The 21383-nt window shown below is 36.0% G+C and overlaps 1 protein-coding gene and 1 long non-coding RNA gene across 11 annotated transcripts in view; one reads left to right on the forward strand and one right to left on the reverse strand.

The window, feature by feature from the left end:
* Positions 1–20913, forward strand: part of LOC105690543 (protein diaphanous) — a 29977-nt gene extending 9064 nt beyond the window's left edge. Inside the window, exons 1-17 of one of the 10 annotated variants that reach the window (XM_025746980.2) lie at positions 687–704; positions 6929–7033; positions 11645–11827; positions 11916–12214; positions 12389–12409; positions 12677–12986; positions 13080–13426; positions 13510–13798; positions 13871–14218; positions 14323–14465; positions 14547–14814; positions 14906–15145; positions 15235–15489; positions 15608–15772; positions 15875–16118; positions 19299–19365; positions 19585–20913. In XM_025746980.2, coding sequence (XP_025602765.2) covers positions 6965–7033; positions 11645–11827; positions 11916–12214; positions 12389–12409; positions 12677–12986; positions 13080–13426; positions 13510–13798; positions 13871–14218; positions 14323–14465; positions 14547–14814; positions 14906–15145; positions 15235–15489; positions 15608–15772; positions 15875–16118; positions 19299–19365; positions 19585–19606 — 3270 coding nt within the window. In that variant the 5' untranslated portion in view covers positions 687–704; positions 6929–6964 and the 3' untranslated portion in view covers positions 19607–20913. Of the gene's footprint in view, positions 1–74; positions 705–6252; positions 6406–6447; positions 6466–6928; positions 7034–7437; positions 7484–10629; positions 10792–11644; positions 11828–11915; positions 12215–12388; positions 12410–12676; positions 12987–13079; positions 13427–13509; positions 14219–14322; positions 14466–14546; positions 14815–14905; positions 15146–15234; positions 15490–15607; positions 15773–15874; positions 16119–19298; positions 19416–19584 lie in introns of those variants that run through there. The other 9 variants (XM_048654415.1, XM_025746973.2, XM_048654407.1 and 6 more) reach the window with 9 other exon arrangements.
* LOC125500730 lies at positions 1380–2400 on the reverse strand. Its single transcript, XR_007278181.1, has 2 exons — positions 1989–2400; positions 1380–1931 (listed from the first exon to the last, which is right to left on the reverse strand). It is a non-coding gene; the product is annotated as an uncharacterized LOC125500730 (long non-coding RNA).
* Positions 20914–21383: the final 470 nt, after the last annotated feature.

Below are 21383 nucleotides of genomic sequence, written 5' to 3' on the forward strand. Positions count from 1 at the left end.
AGAATTATAGTTTTGATATAATTGTGCGAGGTGTGAAAATTCTCTTTAATATTACAGCAGAAAAACATCGCTCTCCGCACATCGAGTGCTTTTCATATCTAATTTAATTGAACGTTTTTTTCCCTCGCCTGATCGTAGCAACGACGTCTTGCGAATCAATCGAACGTCGTATATCTGCAGTGTTCTATAATTGTAACTAAGTGTGGTACGGAACGAATTAGTGGAGCGTATGTATTACATAGGTAAATAGATACAGGGTTTAATTGAATTCTTCCAATTAAATTTCAAATTGGATGCACTACGTAAAAATAGTTATTCGATTGATTCTCCTAACGATAATTTTCCCTCATTATCAAATAATAGGAGAAAAATTTTAATTTAATTACGATGGTTTCGCGTCGCTGTAAACCGACGAAACCCTCATTGTTAAATACCTGTATCCAGTGAAAGAGACCAAGTTTTGGTCGAAACATAAAAAAAAACAAAGGTGATTGATTATAGTATACGGTAACTGTGCGTTCGGTGTGAAGAGAATTCATGTAGTACATACGGTACAAAGTGCTACCGATACACGGTATAAAAAATTATTCGGACGAATCGGTGTGCGATAAAAAGACAATTTATTGGATTATTAAATTTTCAACATGTCCAACACTATCAAGAGACGTATGAGTTGGTACCAGAAAGCGGAGTCCGGTATGAGGGTGAGTTTTCCGAATTGAAAAATTGCAAATTTTTAGCTAATTACTCGCATTATACTTGAGACATCTTCAATACGTTTGTTCGTAATGTCGGTGGGTACATATTTACTGACCATCGTGTACACACGTATATCATACACCGCGAGAATGTCCTGTACATAAAAATAATACGCCCGGCTGTACGCACCTGTCGTCGTTCGGTAATATACCGCGTGTCCTATACGTATGTGCATAGTTTACATGTATATTTGTGAGCTTCCTGCTGCAGCCGTTTCCACGGATGAGTACCACGAGCTTCGTGATATCGGCTATGCCTACGTCCATCATCTACATTGATACAAACAAATGTGAGCACCGCTAAATTAATGCAGCTCTGTTGCGTACGCTTAAATTTCTTGGCATCATTTTTTGTAAACTTATTCCTTTTTTTTTTTTTTTTTTTTTTTTTTCCTTAGTCGTCATTGCGGTGAATCTGAAAACTAGATTATCAAAAGTTTGTATTTGAAATTTTTCGCTGTGGTTTTTTTTTTTTTTTTTTCATCCGCACGAGAAAAAAACCGGTTTATGTTCTTCCAAAATATGACGTATCGCGTTCCCTGGCGATGAGAACATTCCTTAATAATTTCGAGCCATGACTCCAGACCGGAGGAATCGTTTATTTCTCTCTCTCTCTCTCTCTCTCTCTCTCTCTCTCTCTCTCTCTTTTTTTTTTTATTTCGCCTCGATATGCAGCAACGACAATCGGGATTCCTTGACGATGTTATCCACGTATCAATCGCAGAGAATCCCCTGAGAAACAAATTGTTAATGTTTCACGACGATTCTCGTTCAGCGTGTAACCGCGGAAATCGGGGCAAAAATTATCTCATAATCAGATCGTATGTGGGTTATCACGCGCACGTAATTATTATTATTATTAGACAGCTTATTTTATCATACATAATACGTATGCATGTATGTACCTGACATCTGCTGACCACGTGGCGCCGTTTCACCCGCCTTTTTTATTCTTTCTCCAAATCCTAGTCGTAAAAATTACAACAATCTGGTGTACGGTAATCATGTCCTTATTCTTTTAAGCATCTATTGAAATTTTCTTCATTATTTCTTTTTCGAAATTTCTTTTTCAATTTGTTGAGCGTGAATTATTTGAAGAATCTGCTTCATCTGCTATGTGCATAGAGACGAGTATATTATGCGACGGGACATCGTAACCATCCGCCTCGTCTCCTTTAAAAAAAATGTAAATATGAATTTAAGAAAAAAAAAAAAAACAACGCCTCGCACTTTAGGCTTGTTGTGAGACGTTGCAAAATACCCGAGTTTATACAACGAATGGAGGATGCGTACTCTTCAGTTCACTTGTTGCGACCGCGAACGATTTCGATACGTCTCTATTTATTGAGAATATCAGTTTGGTTGACCGCCCACTAAATTTCTAATAATACTCCTTACGTTACACTTGTATAAATAAATACCTGTGTATACTTATGTATTGTATATAAAACTATCCGCGTTTTTATTTAGCCGGTATTATTGTGCATGCAATTGAAACGTTGTGTCATCGGTGAGGATTTCTATACGCTTACGCGTTATTTCATGTCTTGTACATTGTATAAGAATTCGTTTTTTAATTCTATTGAATCCGATAACTGAGAATTTTATTCAACCGTATGATTCAATTATTATATAGATTCAGCCAAATTAGAAAGTTTGTTTCTTGTATAACGTGGACATTGGTATATTATACCGCAATTCGAAAAGAAAACTGTTTTTTTTTTTTTTTTTTTTTATTTCTTTTGCAAAATTTCTCAATATTATTCATATTATACGAATGCTGCAATTCCGAACCGGTAGAAATCGATCCCATCAATGACCTCCGCAAACTTCTAAGTTTCGCATCAATAATGTATATGCGCGTATATACCTTATATGACGTGTGTATGTAACTTACGTCCACCGGTATACTTGTGCGTCGCACCTATATCGTCTTCAAAAAAATATCGTCTCGGCGATCTCAAATTTCCGGTTTTTCACCCGAACTATTTTCTCGATTTATTTTTTACTCGCGCAGTAATATATACGTTGGTATACGATTTACCGCAATTTACACAATTTCTAATTTCTATAAAAAGCGACATTCGAAAGAAAAAGAAAATGGGTCTCACGACAAGATAGTCGTGTACGATAGCGCGCGTTTCTCCCCGCCACGCTGTCTACGAAAATCCGTCCCAAATAGTCATTCGTAGTAAAAATGATTAGTCGTAGATTTGTTCGCATATATAGATAAATACATCGAGTTGAATTTTTAATATGCTTCCAGTCACTGTTGGAGAATTTAACGACCCGTGATAACCCCTATAAAATATGACTAGGTATAGTATGAGAACCAAAAGGAAAAAAATGGGAGCTACAGTTAGTTTTTTTTCGGGTTATCGTACGCGTGATGTGTAAGCGATGAAACTATTCTAAAAAGATTAACTATAAGTTTATTTTCTCTTCCCCCCGGTCGTACATTTTCTTTACCTCGATCTCCGTAGTATTCTTGCGGTCTTGACAAACCGCTATAATATAATGCGCGAAGGTCGTATGTGACGTGTTTAATGCCTTATAAGTTGTAGGTATAGTATAGTCACTCGGCACGAAGGAATTTTTATAAAACTAAATAATTTATTCAGAAACGAAACGAAGAGAAAAACTGTAATTCAATTACGTTGAATATGAAGCTAGGTCAAGGACATTTGATAAAAATGTCGCCGGTATGTTCGTGAAAATATAAATGCTGCGAGAAATTGAAAATCTCTGAATTCTCTTCATTGTGCCTTTGCACCCAATTACTACACCGTGGGTAACGCGAAGTTTGCGCAATCGTATTGTTTCGCACAGGTTAACTAGAAAAAAGAACAACAACAAAAAAAATCGAAAAAAATAAAAAAAAAAAACAAATAAAAATCATTGAACCGTAATTCATTACGGTGTAAAAGGCGAGCCCTGATACGATGACGTCATTCTCGAATGACCTCATAGACCTTTACTCACCTCTCTCTCGTCACCATGTTGCGTTGCCGCCGTTGCTGTTAGAACTCGTGCAATTTATTTGTAAAAAATTCATCGTATCTCGACAATATCCCCGTCGCGTAGAGTTTACCCATGCAATGTCTTACGATTTTATTTTATTCACTTTTCATCAAATATACGTCGTACAACGCCGCATACCTACACGCGTTGCGGAATCGCAGAAGGACAAGATCAAATCTTTGAACAAATATAAACTTCAATGTCACCATCGTGCGTTCGGTGTACGTGCATCATAATACGCATACTGTACTGAATGTTCAAGGAAAATTTATTGCTCGGGTCACATTATATTATTGCGTCCGCCAAAGTGACAACCGCTATCCGGTTGCGTGAATATACCTTTCTTTCTTTCTTCTTCTTCTTCTTCTATTTTTTTTTTTTTTTTTTTTTTTTTATAAATTCTTCATTTTCTTCCATTTTGTTGATCATATTTTTCAGACTCACATCCACGGTAATTTGTTAGTGCATGTAATGGGCGAATATACATGTATGTCTCTCTCTCGGGAGCTATCTCCGTGTACTTGTTGTTGTTAGTATTGAAAATGTGTGCACGGTATTACGGTACGAGAATTATTGTTATTGTAAACTCTTTCGAAGTCCTCGAGAGAGTTCGATAGGTCAGGGGGCGTGAGATGTTGAATTATAAACTGAATATTGCGGCACGTGACAATGCGGAGAAAGGATATTAGACGTGATGTATGTGTAACAATATTATACCGCGAACGAATAATCATTAATATTAATTCATCGATGATCTACATACCCGCTAATTCTTGCAATTTATATACAATTACGCGCCCGGCAGCTGCCATTACACGCATTGCAATGCCGCGTTGCAGCGCATCTAACTTGTATACGTATACGCGAGATGTGTGTAATGTATATAACGAAGTTATACAACCAAATCCATATCGATCGATGAAAATTAACAATAAAAGTTGAATGGAATACAAAAAAAAAAAAAAAAAACATCCTACGTATACCAGAAATGGAAGAATATAGCCGTCAGTGGGACAAGGCTGAATCTCACCGTACATAAAATACGTACATACATATACATGCACGCAGTGACGCCATCGCAGATTTTAGACAATGCGTTATATATTTACCCAAATTAATTCACGTGGGTATAAATATAGAATATTTATCTTGTGTGCATATGGGTATAGTTTTGCAGTTCTTTGGGTACAGAGCGTGTCTCCAAAGATTGCATCGCTTGTTCGTTCGTTAAACTCTCCAAACTGAGTCTCTGATTGCCTATCATAAGGGGCAATTTTTCAGCTCTAATTTGTTTTTTTTCTATGAATGAAATTATTATTTATTTATTTATTTATTTTTTTTTTTTGCTCATTACAAAGGTATACCGCGTGATTCGTATTCATAATAGTAACATGTATATTCTATAAAAAAATGTATCCATTAATAAAAGGCGGGAAAAAGATGAATTACATCTGTACAACGCAATGTGTTGCCTCCATGTACATTAATAAGGAAAAAAAAAAACTCCTATCCTATGGGTATACCTGTGCTGTACTTTTTTTTGTTATTCTTTTTTTCAGCTTCGGTGGTCACGGAGTTTCTTTCTGGCTCGTGGACCACATAAATATGCTGTGCACTGTTTATTTTCATTCTTTGATAAATTTTTTTTATTTTTTTTCTTCTCATTTCCTTTTCTCTCTACACATCCCTCGATCTACTCCCGTTACTTTATTATCTTCGATCTACATTGTCATGTGCATGTATATATATTTACGTGTACTATGCATGATATATATTTTTTACACATATGTATGCATACATATGCAGTAAATACGAATATGTTCATCGTCACAAATGCGTTACGTATTTTTACAGGCGGTCTTATCATTTTATTTTAAAGTATAATAACCTACATACTTGGAGTCCGTGCGTATAATATACACGTATCGAAAAATTTCTTAAATGACGTAGAGATTAAAAGTTGAAAGGAAAAAAAAAAAAAAACAAAACAAATAAATAAATAACAGTTGCGATACCGTAACGTGTCTTCTAGTTTGTACCGTACGTACGAATGATCTTACAGCTATTTATTTGATTGCGTTCGAAACAGTGACGTATATCTAGACGGTAGCAATATTTGTATTTGCAAGCCATATTCTCATGGGAAAAATGCAGCGCAGTCGTGCGACGATACTTTGTTCGATCAATTGAAAAATATTGTGATGATAATATAAGAAGGGTATGAGAATACGTGGAAGTATCGTTTACCTACTCGAAAAACGTCAGGCGGGATATTTCATTTTTGAGATAATTCGTCAGAACTGCAAACTCGTAGGTGAGACTTTGACCGAGGCAGATCGGACGGACTGACTCATCGTCATCGACAATTTTGGATGGGTATAGGTATGACTGTAAGTTGCAAACGCGACTTAACGTATTTGCTGCCTCCCACGTAGGGGTTGCCACTGACGGACTCGCGATGATGCAGACCGTGGAATCGCCAGTCTTTCGCGTTCTTTCCTACCGTACGTACGGTACTTACGTGTATACTTGAGACCAGCGACGCGATATGCACTCGATCGAAACGGTTGTTATTCGAAGATTTTCAGTGATTATCGTGACGATATAAAGTGATTTTTTCAAACAAGTATATTTTTTACACTAAAATTACAAAATTAAAATGAATAAAAATTTGTCTCGTAGATAGGTACTATAATAATATCATTTGTACATACACACACATTTCAATTACTCGATGATTCTTTTTTTTCTCTTTCGTTTTCTCTCCGACTTTGAATATGCGGCTTATAATTAGCATCGTGAAAAATATTTATCTTTTTATTTTCTCTCTTAAGTTGTTTGTTGTTCTATGCTGACAATTGAATCGCTGTACAAGCCTCTTAGTATTTGCGGTGTAATTAAAACGAGCACTCTATATGAATAGAGTTAATTTTCTGTACAGTCTAGACAACGAAACTTGATTACCATTATCTGAAGTACATAATATATTCCACTTTTCGTTCGCCGATATTATTCGATTATTCGCGGGTCGTAGTAATTTTCAACTCATAACTTCTGGTATTTCTACTTTCGTCGCGGAATTATATAGAAACGAGAAAAAAGAAAGAAAAAAAAACATTAATATTTTTCCTGAAATCTCATTACAATAGATGCGACCACAGAAAAAGTGAACGGAGAAGAACCTAATGGACCCCGAACTGCAATCGTCGTCAAAAACATCTTCCAGTACCGCTAAAATGCTACAGTGGAATTATGTACGTTTTTTATTACATCTGTGCGATAACGATGGATCCAACGATAATTTTTGTTAATTTATCCGCTGTTCACCGAGTGTCTTAACACATAACATATAACATATAAAATTAAAATATTAAAAAAAAAAAATTAAAAAAAAAAGCACGAACTTACTATTTTTACCGTTCTTATTATAATCTAAGTGGAGCGAAGAGCTCGTAACATTTTCTTTTTTTTTTCTCGTTAATTTTGCTCAACGAACCAATGAGATTAAAATTTTATGTTTCGCAAGTTTTTTTTAAAGTTGTGTGTTATTATGCGTGTGTAACGTGTTTTTTGTGACTTTTCATCTGCTTTTCCCTTATTTATAATATAAACGATTCATCGGATTTACAGTTCAGTTTTTATTTACTAACAGAATATCGGTAAAAAAACATCGTGAAAATAACAACGTCATGATCACGGAATGGGTACGCTTTGTTATCACTTATCAGTATGATTTTACGTTATACGCATTCTATACCTATACATACATATACATACATTTCGCACACATCGTTTCAATCTACTTAATTAATTACCTTAATTGCGTTCATACTCGGTATCATACGATACGACTTCCATTGCTCTATGAATGACTCGCTCCAGTTATTCGTACACTTTATAATTCCGGTATTTTTTTTTTTTTTTTTTTTTTTTTTTTTTTTCTTCCTTTAAATTAATAATTAGCGGACAGTATTTGTAATGTTTCTATGCAAAGGCACGGTGTCGGTCGTGAGTCCTTTTCGAATATAGATTTCAAAACCAACAACTAACACCCGGTCACTCATCCCTACCTAGGGTATTTCGAGGGTTAGGGTGAAATTTTTTTCGTCCCGTTATAATACTTTCCATTTTAAAAATATCGCTCTTCAATTTCCGTGGAATATTCACGGATCCACTTGGAAAGAATTAATAATTTGTTTGCTCGCGTTTGACCGGCAGGTATTGCATAAATGAAGAATTTGCCAAACGAACCGCGAGAGCCTCTCTCGAGATTCATAAACGTGGTTAAAATCGGCAATGAAGTCATTTTTCCCTCTTGTCGCGTTTTGCACAACACTGTGTGTACGTTTGAATATACATATATATATACATATGTATGTATATAAAACTATGCTACATGACGTCAGACGCGTATCTCTACACACAATCTTACCAAGTCTGCCTGCATTGCGTGCAGTTGAAAACACGCGAAATAAACTTAGCATGTGATTAGAAGGGAGAGTTTCAGGAGATAGACGATAAACAAATCCTTTAAACCCACCTGGGATTGCCTGTAAAAAATCACCGATCATCCCAACTCTACGGTATACATTATATGTACTTCAAATATTCGATTAGTTTGTCATTAGCAGAAAGTATTCGTTTTTATGGTGTATTGTTTTTTTTTTCTGTTCTTGCAAAGTAGTGAAAATAAACCAACTGCTGTACCCTACTGTAATTCAGTCAAGCAGATATACGATTCGCTGTCAAGTCAGTCAGTCAGTCACTTAATATGTGAAGGAATATAAGGTGGGACAGCTGTTCACTCAAAGATGCGAATTTTCGAACTTCACAATTCCACATACGTGAAGCATACCTTTTTATATATATATAGAAGTGACCTCGTACGGGATTGAGAGCAAATTGTTTTTTCTCTATTTTACTTTTTATTCATTTTTTTTTTTTCTCTTGAAAAGCACGCACCTATTAAATTCCATTTACGGAATTGAAATGGCGCGATTATTAGTCTTTCAATTTTTCCCCCAATTTTTTTACGAATAACTTCTAAATTTAACGTGGGAATCGAGTCGTTTTCAATCTTGCTAACGTACGCTATGGCGCCTGTAAAAACACCGCTGTTATGTTTTATTTAAAATTTATCTCTCGTCGCGCGAATAATTATCACAGAAATTCGAGTCCTTTGAAGTTGGAGCAAAAACTCTAATACGGTTAAATCCGACGTATTCACGTTTACTCGAGGCTCTTTATTTATGTATAAAATTATTTTTCAAGGCATAATAATTAAAGGTCGTCATCGTCGACTACTTTATTACGCGTTACCTATACCTTCGGGGAAACCGTAATTAGCGACCGCCTTTTACGATACATACGTACGCATGAGTATACCACTCTATAGATATCGATCAATTCTTCTCTAGACATTTTCCACTTTAGGCACGTTTGATTTAATTTCAGTCCTCTGTACACTAATTTTATTTTACGATCCGTAAATATTTCCTGCAACTCTACGGGAATACTCGTGTATCTTTAGTTCCACCCGGAAAGGTGATTGCAAATTTATAGGCACTCAAGTGTTCAATGATGTGAAATCCTGTAGGGTATATCATAAGTATCATCGACTTTGCACGGGACTTGCAATTTTTTCAATCTTATTTTTCCTTCTGCTTTTCCTGCTGCTTCTGTTTTTCAACTTCTTTACGTTCTTTTTCATTTCGCCCTCATTTCATTACATGATTATAAATATACGCCATATATCGGAGGCAAGTCGGAACACCCGCCTTATAAACGTATATAATGATGTACGCCGATACTCGTTCACATGGTTTACTTGTAACGGTTACTCAGGGGAATTTATGTACTTACCCGATTTGAAGGTCAGAAAGATTTTTTTTTTTTCTCCTATCATTATTATTTTCACTAAAATTATTACCAATACGGAATTCCCCTTACCGGTGCGAAACTTTATCAATTTTTTAATGTTCATTCTATATATCTAATTTTTTTTCTCTCGCGAGTTTGACTTTAGTTGCTACATTTTTTTTTTTTTTCTTTTTTTTTTCAGATTTTTATTCGGATAACTCTAACAAGTTCAGTGATATTAATCGTACTTTACTTTCTTCTACACGAAACATCGCGTGCGATTGTCTTGATTTACTTAACGTCGGTAGCTGTTGCCGGTATTGCTAAACGACGGTAATTCGGACAATTTCTTTTGCTGTACGTATCCGATTTTGGTGAATTTTTTCAATCGCATCGCAGAAACAAATTCGCACGATGTCATCGCGTTGGAAAAAAAATCCAATTCCGAATCACATTCGCGATTGAACTAACATGCGTATAATATTTGAGCGCCTATACGATTTCATGTATCGCGGATGTTATTTATTTATTTCTAATCAAATATCACATGATAGTTTAACTAACTGTACAAATGTTGTGTATACGCGTGAGGTATGAAATTCCGAATGGCCCAGAACCTGAGGCAAAAATCTAACGAATGTATATTACGTGTATACATACATACGTATACGTACCTCATCGAACTCCAATCCGGAGGTTCGGATTAATGAGAAGGGTGATGAGGCTATTGCTCAAATAAAATATCACCATTGTCTTCCCGATAAAGTCAACACATATCGATCGTTGGATAGATGGGATGCTTTTGGAATGACTAATAAACATGTATATGATATTCGTGTACTGGAAAGATGGATGAATACATATAGTTATACACATATAACACATTGGTCGTATTCCACCACTTCGAATACCTATACCGATCTATCTATACGTAATAGCCGTAACAAGCCTGGGGCAAATTCTTTTCCGAATCGTTTCACTGCACGTTCAGTCTTCGCTCCGCATACAGTGTTTAACAACCTGCACGCGGGAGGTGTTTGCAATTGAGTTTAAATTACGAATTACGTCAATTATTTCAATGTCAATTATTTTTATTAAATGACGCGAAGCGATGAGGTGCACGCCTTGTACAAATTTTTGGAATTATTTCGAGGTAATTTCGTGTTCGTCTTATGCTTGTTGTGTGATTGTTGGATAAAAAAAAACATTTGTGTAATTGAACATTAATTGTATCTAGAATTGAATTGGGAAAAAAATTGAATTATCGTTCTGGTGAAACTCGTTCTTCGGTGTACGGATGTTATTCAAAATCTGCCGTGGAATGTTCGATATTGTTTTGCTCGAGCCGTACGTGTTTTCAACTAGTTCAAACGAATGATCGGCTTACCGCGTTGATTACAGCGTAGCAAGTGTTACTCCTTATAGAGAAGGAAAAGCAATAATGAAATACCTCATTTACATCCTGCATAGCTCTGTACGATTGTCACGTGTGTTTCTTTTACTTCTATATTATATCACCAACCGCGTAACGTAATTATATGTTGTACGTACTATATCACATTATACCTACTAACATTGCATGAAAATATAGTTTGTGCACTTTTCAGTTTTTCAACCTGTTGAATGACATTTGAATTTATTTTATATATCATAACTCTTTTCGCATCCACCTTACGTACTAGTCGAAACATATTCTAAAAACATGTGCAGTTTTTTTTTTTTTTTAATTCATTGTCAGATTTATTTCTTCATATTTCATTTTCTTAAATCAGTTGCGAAGTCTCTGCGTAGGATGTCGAATAATAAAAGAATGTTATTAGGGCTTTGACAGTTCGGTAGAATTTGTGTCGAGGCCTAATGACATGGTGATAATAACAACTTCGATACTCGTGCTTCTATTTCCAGTAATTTTAACTCGCAATCAGTTATGCCGTTTTTTATCGGCTATGCGTAATTGCATCATTTGAAACACTAAAATATTGAATTGAATTTATTATTTTTTGCAGCTGGACACATTGTTCGGCCGCCCAAAAAAACCAGGGCGCGGAGGTGGGGCGGGGGGTGGTATCGGCCACAACACCATCCCCCGACCAAACTCTGGCGATGACTTCAATGAAATCGAACAGCAGGCATCCATCATAGAGAGAATGGACGAGGAAACGATGAACGATAAATTTGAAGAAATGTTGGTGAGTCCCCTCAGATGAATTATTCTCCCGGGTAAACCTTCTTCGCATAATTGATAACCGATGTCATATTTCTTTCAAATAATTTCAGAACGATATGAACCTCTCGGAGGAGAAAAAGGCACCTTTGAGACAACAGCCGGACATGAATAAAAGGAAAATGTTGGTAATGCACTGTAAGGGTAGCATACAGGAAAGCAGATCTAAGTTTGACAAACCAGCGGATTACATACAGTATTTAGCACAGCCTGAATTAAGCGTTAATAAAATCTACAACTGTATAGAATCACTTAGGATCGCTCTGACTAACAACCCTTTGAGCTGGGTTCAGGAATTCGGAACTAAGGGCCTAAAACAAGTACTTGCGACATTGAACGAGTGCTACAGAAAGTAAGTTGACGATTGTTTATATTTCATCACGTAGCTTGTAATAGGTACCAGGTCATTGACTGAACAATTTCAATTTTCAAAGTTCATCGGCAGGGCATTCGAAGTGACACCTTTCAGTAAATTTGCGATAGACGCAAACCCATCGTAATCTAATTTACTTTTATCTCGTTTCAGTGCTTTCATATGTTATGATAGGTAACTGAAAATTTTCTCTATTCTGCATATTTACTTTATTTAGTTGTCGAATGCATCCATGTTATTGCACCTGCAGTCAGTTTCTATCCAAAACTAATAGCTTTTTTTTTATTACATCTGATTTTTTTTATTATTCGTGTTACGTTTACGTACTTTTCATTTCGCCGTAGAACCGAAATATCGTCGAAGTTCGATTTTAGATAGTAATTGCGTTGAATTTTCGAGTTCAACATTTGTGCTTGAAACTGATTCTCTTTACTCTTTCAGCGATACTCGTTACGAACGGATACAATACGAATGTATTCGTTGTTTAAAAGCGATTATGAATAACACCGTTGGAATAAAAGAGATGCTGGCACACCACGAAGCTTTAACGATAGTTGCGAGATCTCTGGAGCCAACCAAACCAGCAGTTATGTACGAAGCTGTGAAACTTCTTGGTGCAGTTTGTCTAATTTCTAGTGAAAGCCACAAAAAAGTTTTAGATGCAATAACCATGAATGGAGAATTTAACGGGAAAGAAAGGTTCCTTCCTATTGTTCGAGGATTGCTTAATAAGAAAAATGAAAATCTGAGGGTATGTAACATTTTGTCTTTACGCGTCATCATCTGTGATTTGACGATTTGTGTATGGATTTTGCATATCATTTTCGTATCTCTAATTTAACAGGTCGTATGTCTTCAACTAATAAACTCAATAATCTCATCAGCTGAGGACTTGGACTTTCGGTTACACCTGCGAAACGAAATAATGCGAGTTGGGCTTGCAGATCTCATGATTCCGCTTGAAAAAGATCAGTCTGAAGATCTGGCAAATCACTTGAAAATTCTCAAAGATCACAAGGAAGAAGATTATGAGGAGTTTGTACAAAGATTCGATAATGTTAGATTAGAATTAGATGATGTAAATGACTGTTTTGAAGTTGCCAAGAATATGGTAATGGATACCCCAGCGGAACCTTATTTTCTTTCCATTCTTCAACACTTGCTCTTTATCAGAGATGATGCATTAGTCAGGTGAGTTTTTGAGATTCTGTATCGTAATCCCAGTACGAAAAATAATACGTACCTTACCAATGGGATTTATTATCCTGTTTCAGGCCGGCGTACTACAAACTCATTGAAGAATGTGTATCCCAAATAGTTTTACATCGATCTGGATGTGACCCAGACTTTAGCGCAACAAAACGATTTCAAATAGATGTGCAACCACTTATAGATACCTTAGTTGAAAAATCCAAAGCCGAGGAGGAACATCGATTAATGGAAATGGGGCAAAAACTCGAGGAAGCCATTGCTAGTAAACAGGAGACTGAAGCAAAACTTCAACATGCTGAAAAAAAAATCAAGGAACTAGAAGAGAGTGGAGCAAGACCTGGTGGAGCATCTGTAAGTGAAAATAAAAATACTCTAGTAATTCCCGAATATTATGAATTTGTTTTATTGACCAATTTTATACAGAAAGTTTCAGGAGGTCCACCTCCTCCACCGATGCCGGGAATGGGGGGTCCGCCGCCCCCTCCGTTACCTGGTATGATGGGTCCTCCTCCGCCACCAATGCCTGGTATGGGAGGACCACCACCACCACCTATGCCCGGAATGGGTGGGCCACCTCCTCCGCCTCTTCTTCCTGGTATGGGAGGACCAGCTCCGCCACCATTCCCAGGAATGGGTCCTCCGCCTCCACCAATGATGGGAGGAATGGCGCCAAAATTACCTGCTGGAGGCATCCAAGTTTTACCTCATGGTTTACAGCCAAAAAAAAAATGGGAAACGGATGGTCCTCTAAAAAGAGCAAATTGGAAAGCTGTAAGCATAACTGAACATCATTTGTTTTTTTTTGAACAAGTCATTGAAACAAAGAACTATTTGATTGTGTACTTGTTGACTGATGTTGTTTTTTGATATTACAGATACTACCTCAAAAACTTTCGGAAAAGTCATTTTGGGTTAAAGTACAAGAAGATAAACTTGCTAGTCCAGATATTTTGTCAGGGTTGGCACAGAAATTTTCTTCAAAGCCAGCAAGCAAAAAAGTTGACAATGTTGTTGATAAGTAAGATTGCCAAGACGACATATTTCTTGCTTCGATTCAATTTATAACTCTCGACTAGAATTAAAACCATTTTCATTCCAGATCCTCGTCTGCCAAGAAGGTGAAGGACCTGAAAGTCCTCGACGGTAAATCGGCACAAAATATTTCCATTCTTCTGGGTGGGACTTTAAAACACATGTCATACGAAGAAGTGAAAAGTTGTTTATTGAGATGTGAGGGTCCCGTTATTTCTAGCAACGTTTTACAAGGTTTAATTCAGTATCTACCTCCACCTGATCAACTCACTAAACTACAACAATTCAGGGACCAGTACGATGACCTAACAGAGGCTGAACAATTCTGTGTGACGGTAAATCATTAATTCTTGAATCTAGACTGTCTTTTGGTTGTTTGTTACTATTAGTGTAGTAACTTTTATTCCTATTTTTGATTATTTACAGATATCGGACATTAAACGACTGTTACCAAGGCTAAAATCTCTCAGCTTTATGTTGCATTATGAAGAATTGGTACAAGATGTCAAGCCAGATATTGTTGCCGGAACTGCTGCGTGTGAAGAAGTGAAGGTCAGCAAGAAGTTTGCCAAAATTCTTGAACTGATTCTTTTGCTTGGTAATTATATGAATTCCGGCTCCAAAAATGGCCAAGCATTCGGCTTTGAAATCAGCTTCCTCACTAAGGTTTGTTAAGTAGTATCATATGTATATTGAAATAGTATCGTATCGTAGTAAAATGTATAACTGTTTAATACTAATCTTTTTTTCTGCAGCTCACTAGCACAAAGGATGTAGAAAACAAACAAACTCTATTACACTATCTCGTAGAGACTATTGAAAGAAAGTTCCCAGATTGTGCGAACTTTACGGACGAACTGGCGCACGTGGATAGAGCTAGTAGAGTTTCTTTGGAAAATGTTCAACGTACTCTTCGCCAGATGGATGCTAGCCTACGTAATCTTGAACAAGATTTAGCGAATGCTAGGCTCCCACAAAGTGACAATGATAGATTCGCAGAAATCATGACAGTATCCTTCACGTATAAAATTTTATTGTGTTATGATTTTCTACTTTATTAATGAGAAAAAAAAATGCCCCGATTTGCCATCTTCAGTATCCATTGTTTCCTTAACTAGTTTTGTGCAGCCATTCGCAAAAGAAGCAAGAAAATCCTATGAGGTAATGCAGAACATGTTCAATAACATGGATGGGCTTTATACCGGCATCTCCGAGTTCTTCACTTTCGACAAGCAGAAATACACCATTGAAGAATTCTTTGGTGATATCAAAACCTTCAAAGACGCTTTTGAGGTAGTGCATGTTTAAACATTTATTGATCAATCGCTCAGACGATTGAATTTTTCGTAGATATATTTACAGATGTTTTGATTATTTATTTATTGGTTTGTTCAGCAAGCGAGAAAAGAAAACGCCAAGATGCGCGAAAGCGAAGAAAAGCAGCGCCGCGCGCGAGAAGGAAGGGAAAAAGCAGAAGCAGAGCGAGCGGCACGTGCTGAAAGGAAACGTGCTTTAGTAGATATGAATGCACATGAAGCGCAAGAAGGTGTCATGGATAGTCTGATGGAAGCTCTGCAAACGGGAGCGGCGTTTAGTCGACCCGATCAGCGACGTAAACGACAAACTCGTGCCGCTGGTGGTAAGTTGATTCTGATGAAGGACAGACGGTACAACGCCAAGATCAGGCGGAGTGACTCGACTACTAGAATGAAAATCTTCGACGGGGACATAGCAAACAGCAATAATTTTTCACCCAAGGACAGCATAACTAATTTAGGAGACCTGACTGAAGTTAGAGGATTAGAATCGACTGTATCATTGATGAATGTTTCGCCCGTTGATATGATACCATCTCATGAGACCATTATCAGACAGAAATCAACTAGCCAAACAGTTTTTTGCACTCCCGAAGAAGATCAAAGCCATGCCAAACGTATCTTATTACGTCTCGCTAAAATGACGCCGAAGAAAATGCGAAATATTTCTCGGATAAAGGGAATCACGGCAGCTAATCAGAAACCGGATTTATTAACAAAAGATCTGGAATCTCCTACTTGCAATCAAGTCAATGATTACTTTTATTCAAACGCATCTGTAGTGAAATTCAACTTTTTAGAAACACCAAAAATTGCGGGAAAATACTTCGAACATGCTCACTTAAAACTGGGAAATCCCGATGCCCCGATCACTAGTGTGAATGGTCGATTGTTTTCTAGGGAGAACGTCCAGTTGGGAAACTTGAACGTAGTTAACTCAGAAAAAATTGATTCAATTGACTTCGATGATAAATCGGATTCATCTATGACTACAGAGGCCATTCAAAAAACTCAGTGTAGTAATATTTTTTCTCAAAGCAATTCATGTCTTTCAAAATCTCCATATTCATTAAGCGATCAAAATCATACTAGCTACTTCTCGGTGGTTAGCGAATTGAAAAAGAAAACGCCCGATAATTTCAGCAGTCCTTTAAACTCAAGCCCTTCTACACGCACACCTGAACACGGCAAAGAGCCAACAATGTACCATCATACTTCAATTGGTGTGGGATACTTCACTGCTCCAGTTAAACCCAAACGAGTTATTGTCAGCAAGAGACATAAGCGCAACAGTATTGTACGACTGGCAAATGCGAATCGGAAGAAACTGTTACAAAAAAGTTATATTAATGAAGCAAGAGATCTTGATATTGATTGCCATTTTCTAGGTAGTCCGCCTAATATGAATTCTTCTTTGCCAACAAAAAGTGGGAACTCATTCTCGTCGCCACCTATATGTACTTCAAATAATTCGCATGAATTATACACAGAAATTTCCAGATCTGCTGATGACATTAAAGAAACTGATAAGACGCACAGTACGCCCCTTCCTGCAAATCTAATACGGACAAAGAATTTTGAAAATATTGCAGTCTTCCAAGACGAAAATCAGAACGACGTTAGTTTGGTTACGACTCCCAAATTGCAAAGCTCTGATTCCATTTTTACTCCCAACAATGAATTCACCAATTCAATAAACCTGTCAGATTCTTTCAAAACAGCAGAGATTAGCGGTATTGCAGACTTGCCAAGAGGCAGTCCGTTTGATAGACCTAATCAGAGTGTAAAAAAAATGAATATCACTGGAGACCCAGAATTCGTAGAAGCTCTCACATCTTCTAACTCTTTTCATAACACTACTGCCTCAGCAAACAATTCTCTGCTCTCTGATACAGATGCAAAGTTTTTATCGTTTCAAGAAAAGGAATCAGAGATCTGTGAAACCACAATTTTTGAACCTGAAAAAAAAGGGTGGAAATTTTGGCAAAAAGTTGAGGATGGACCAAAAGTTGTAACGACAAAATATAATAAATTGAAAACCGATGAGATTGGAGACTCTATTGATCTTGATAAAGATTTTTCTAGACAAATCGATGATACTCAAATTTCTGTACGTATTTCAAACGAAAAATCTGATAACGTAACTACTGGGACCTTGACATTCATTTCAGAAAATGGTATTACTTCATACGACGTAAAACAAACTTCAACAGGTAAAAAGTCACCTGTGATGAAAGAATGTATCAATTTCAAAGACAATTGCTCAAGACAATTCAGTATCAAAAGAAGTCGTTCGTATGATTCACCAACAGTTTTTGACAAATCAAGTCCAAAGATCACCGAAGAAATGCGTCAATTGGCTTTGCAAAAGATGAATAAAAACGCAAAAAACTTTCTAACTTCACAAAGAGAACTTCCAAAACTGGGAGATCCATCATTGCCGAATGTGATTGAAAACGAGGAAGAAGTCAAATGCTCATTACAAGCAGGGAGTTGTTACAGAAACTTGTTAAAAGACGTTTTAGATCCTGAGGTACAATTAAGAACAAAAAACAAAACTAGTCCGACCTACGATCCAAAGAAGATAGATAATCCATCCAGACCATTAGAAAGATACAATAGCTGGCGTGCCACAAGCATGTTTTCAAATCGATAATCAGAATTGTTATTCGAATTGAAGCTTGTTTCTATCTATATTTAAAATTTTTTTGAGAAGTCTCGTTGATTGTAGTGTATTAATTTTCTCTTTAATTATTCACCGTGATTTATTTTTCAACATGTGTGCTTGTTCATCGATTTTTGTGAATATATGTGTTTGTTCTAATTTTAATTCAACAAATTTATTAGGGCTTGTAAACATTTTAACTCGATTTACGTGGAAAATTATGCTGTTGGTTTGTTTGCATGATAATTTATTAACTTCTCTTCTATTATTTGAACCTATTACTGTGAACATGTCTTTAATTCAAAAGTTTATGATTTAAAAATGAATTTATTTGTTTGAGTTTCGAAATAAATTGCGCAATGGTAATCAATTCATGCCTTATTTGAGGTAATATTTTATGAAGGCCTTCAATGTCTTAAATTTTAATAATCTTGACAAGCACTTGTAAAATCTCGATATTGTGATGTAAGAATTATGTTCCTATTAAATTCGAATTTAACGTTTCTAATTACTTAATTTAATTTTTCGTGACTCCTGACACCTGATCGAGAAATCCATGTATCACTATGGTATTGAGCTTTAATGTATCTATTACTTTGCTCACATGATAAGATAGTACATGTTTCAAAGCCCTTTAGGAGCCAAAATTTGCGCCAACGTTTTCATCCGCTTTCTGCTTCCCTCAATCGGTAGTGCAGCAATATAGAATCTTTTTTTTCTGTGTTTACATTGATGTACCAGAGAGCCATTTTGCTGTTTGCTCATTTCCCTGTCATCAATTTTATCTATTTATTACCTTGTCAATGGTAAGTTAATTGACTTTCATATTATGTTACAGCGGAAAGAAGAGCACAGTTAAATAGGAGTCGATCACGAACTGGATTACTTGGAAGAGAACTATCAACGTGAGTCGAATGAAGCCTCCTTTGATTATTTTCGTTGAATCAACCTATATGTGTGTGAGAATAATCATATACATGTAATATTTTTCTCTTTTCAAGCGCAATTATAAAACACTGTTCTAAATTTGAAGACAATTCAAACATTCTGCTAAATTTTCAATTTAAAATTTATTGTTATAATTCCATTCTTATGAATCTTAGATGACTTTATCTTTTTTTCAGAGAACTGCTTAGTTCAGCGTAGCCTAACGATACTGGCACACAGTCTCCGCCCTCAAACTCTGATGCTGCGTCCCATGTAGGTATGCCTATTTTGTGAATCGAGTAGTGCACAAAACAGAAAATGAAGAAGCATAGTGAAATTTACGCGATTTGTGCTCCGATATGTTGGCTGTAAATTTTTTCTTTGCCATTACTCGATAAAGTCTTCCTTGTGTTTTCTAGCGCATAGTTAGATGTTCAACTTTTCTAGAACATGGGAGAAAAAATTTTCAGATTTGAGATGCTTTGTACATTTTATATGGAATAAATGACAGTATATTTTAAGCTATGGTAAAGCAGAAGTAGAATAGCCACATAACAAAGACACCGAGTGAAAAATTAACGAATTTTTCATATTAATATCAAAGGGCAGTTGTGTACATACATATATTATGAACTACTTCTATGTGAATTAGTAATATTATTGTCAGATAAACGTACACGTGATGATGTGATATAGCTCAAGTTATTATACTGATATTCATTCTGTCCTTGATTTTTAGACTATTTTCATTTGGCATTTTCTCTTCTGTATTCCAATGCCTATCTAATTGTAAGTTATAAGGGAAATGTAAATAGTGCAATTTAATGCCGTGATTGAAACACAGCACAAACTCTGGCTAGGTAGCAATGCTAGTTGTTAATTGATGTATTTCAATTTTTATTTATGGACAGAAAATAATTTTTTATATTCGAGTATTCAAATGCCGAGCACATTGCGATTTGAGGAAATCAAAAGAGATTATCATTCTCAAAGTGCAAAAAAGACATTGAATTGTTTTTTAGGTACAAATATACGCTGGGTGTGCTGTGAATATTTCACTGCCGAATTAAGTAACATTGAAACGCTTACCTTGGTTCAAAATTTTCGTATGATATTGAACAAGAATTTCGAGTGCCTTTTCAAAAGCAGCGAATATGTGCCAAATTTGTTTATAACTGAAAATGTTGAAAGTTATATATTTTGTAAATTAATTACAGAATAGATTGGATAATGTGAAAATTTTGCAGAGTTGGGAATCAGTTGCTAAATTTTTATCTTTTACTCTAATCCTGTTCATTCATGCGGAATAAAAATAAAATTAATAACATAAAAATACCCATGTCACGTCTGTAGTTGTGCCTAAAAATGTGGTTTGTATGTAAGAAATTGATTTTTTGAATCTCCAGATCCCCTTAAATTGTTCATTATTTAATAGTAAAATTTTTGTCACATCCATAGGAGGATATTGTAATTATATTGTGAATACGTGAATTTATTGTAAGATAATAGATTATCATTAATAAGAATCAACGTTTTCCTACTTTGTCATTTTGTAGCTTTTCCACAGACTCGTCAATGCAGCGTTTCTACCGACTTACGGATTATTGGTACTACCTAATAACCAGTCAATGTAACAATTATTGCCAATCGAGTTGGTATTCGATTTGAGCGCCGAGTTTATCGAAATTCGAATGATTTCTCTCCTACATTTTATAAATAATGGATAGGCACCAAAAGTGCAGTGAAGATGAAGGCGAAGCAAAAATTTAAAACAAAGGTGTTAACGCATCTTAAAACCGCATCACTTTCATACTTTTCACTGGGCACTAACCACAACTCGAAAGAAATTCACCAGTCTTATGAGCTTATGAGCGTTGACCGAAGATTAGTATCAGTCAACGTTGGGAGAGATGAACTCATTTATCAAATACATGATAGTAAAACGGATGATATTATTTTTAAAAGTCGCGCGCTGGAATATCGTATTTTTGTCTGA

The sequence above is a fragment of the Athalia rosae genome, chromosome 1, assembly GCF_917208135.1.
Source record: "Athalia rosae chromosome 1, iyAthRosa1.1, whole genome shotgun sequence".
In the NCBI taxonomy this organism is placed as follows: domain Eukaryota; kingdom Metazoa; phylum Arthropoda; class Insecta; order Hymenoptera; family Athaliidae; genus Athalia; species Athalia rosae.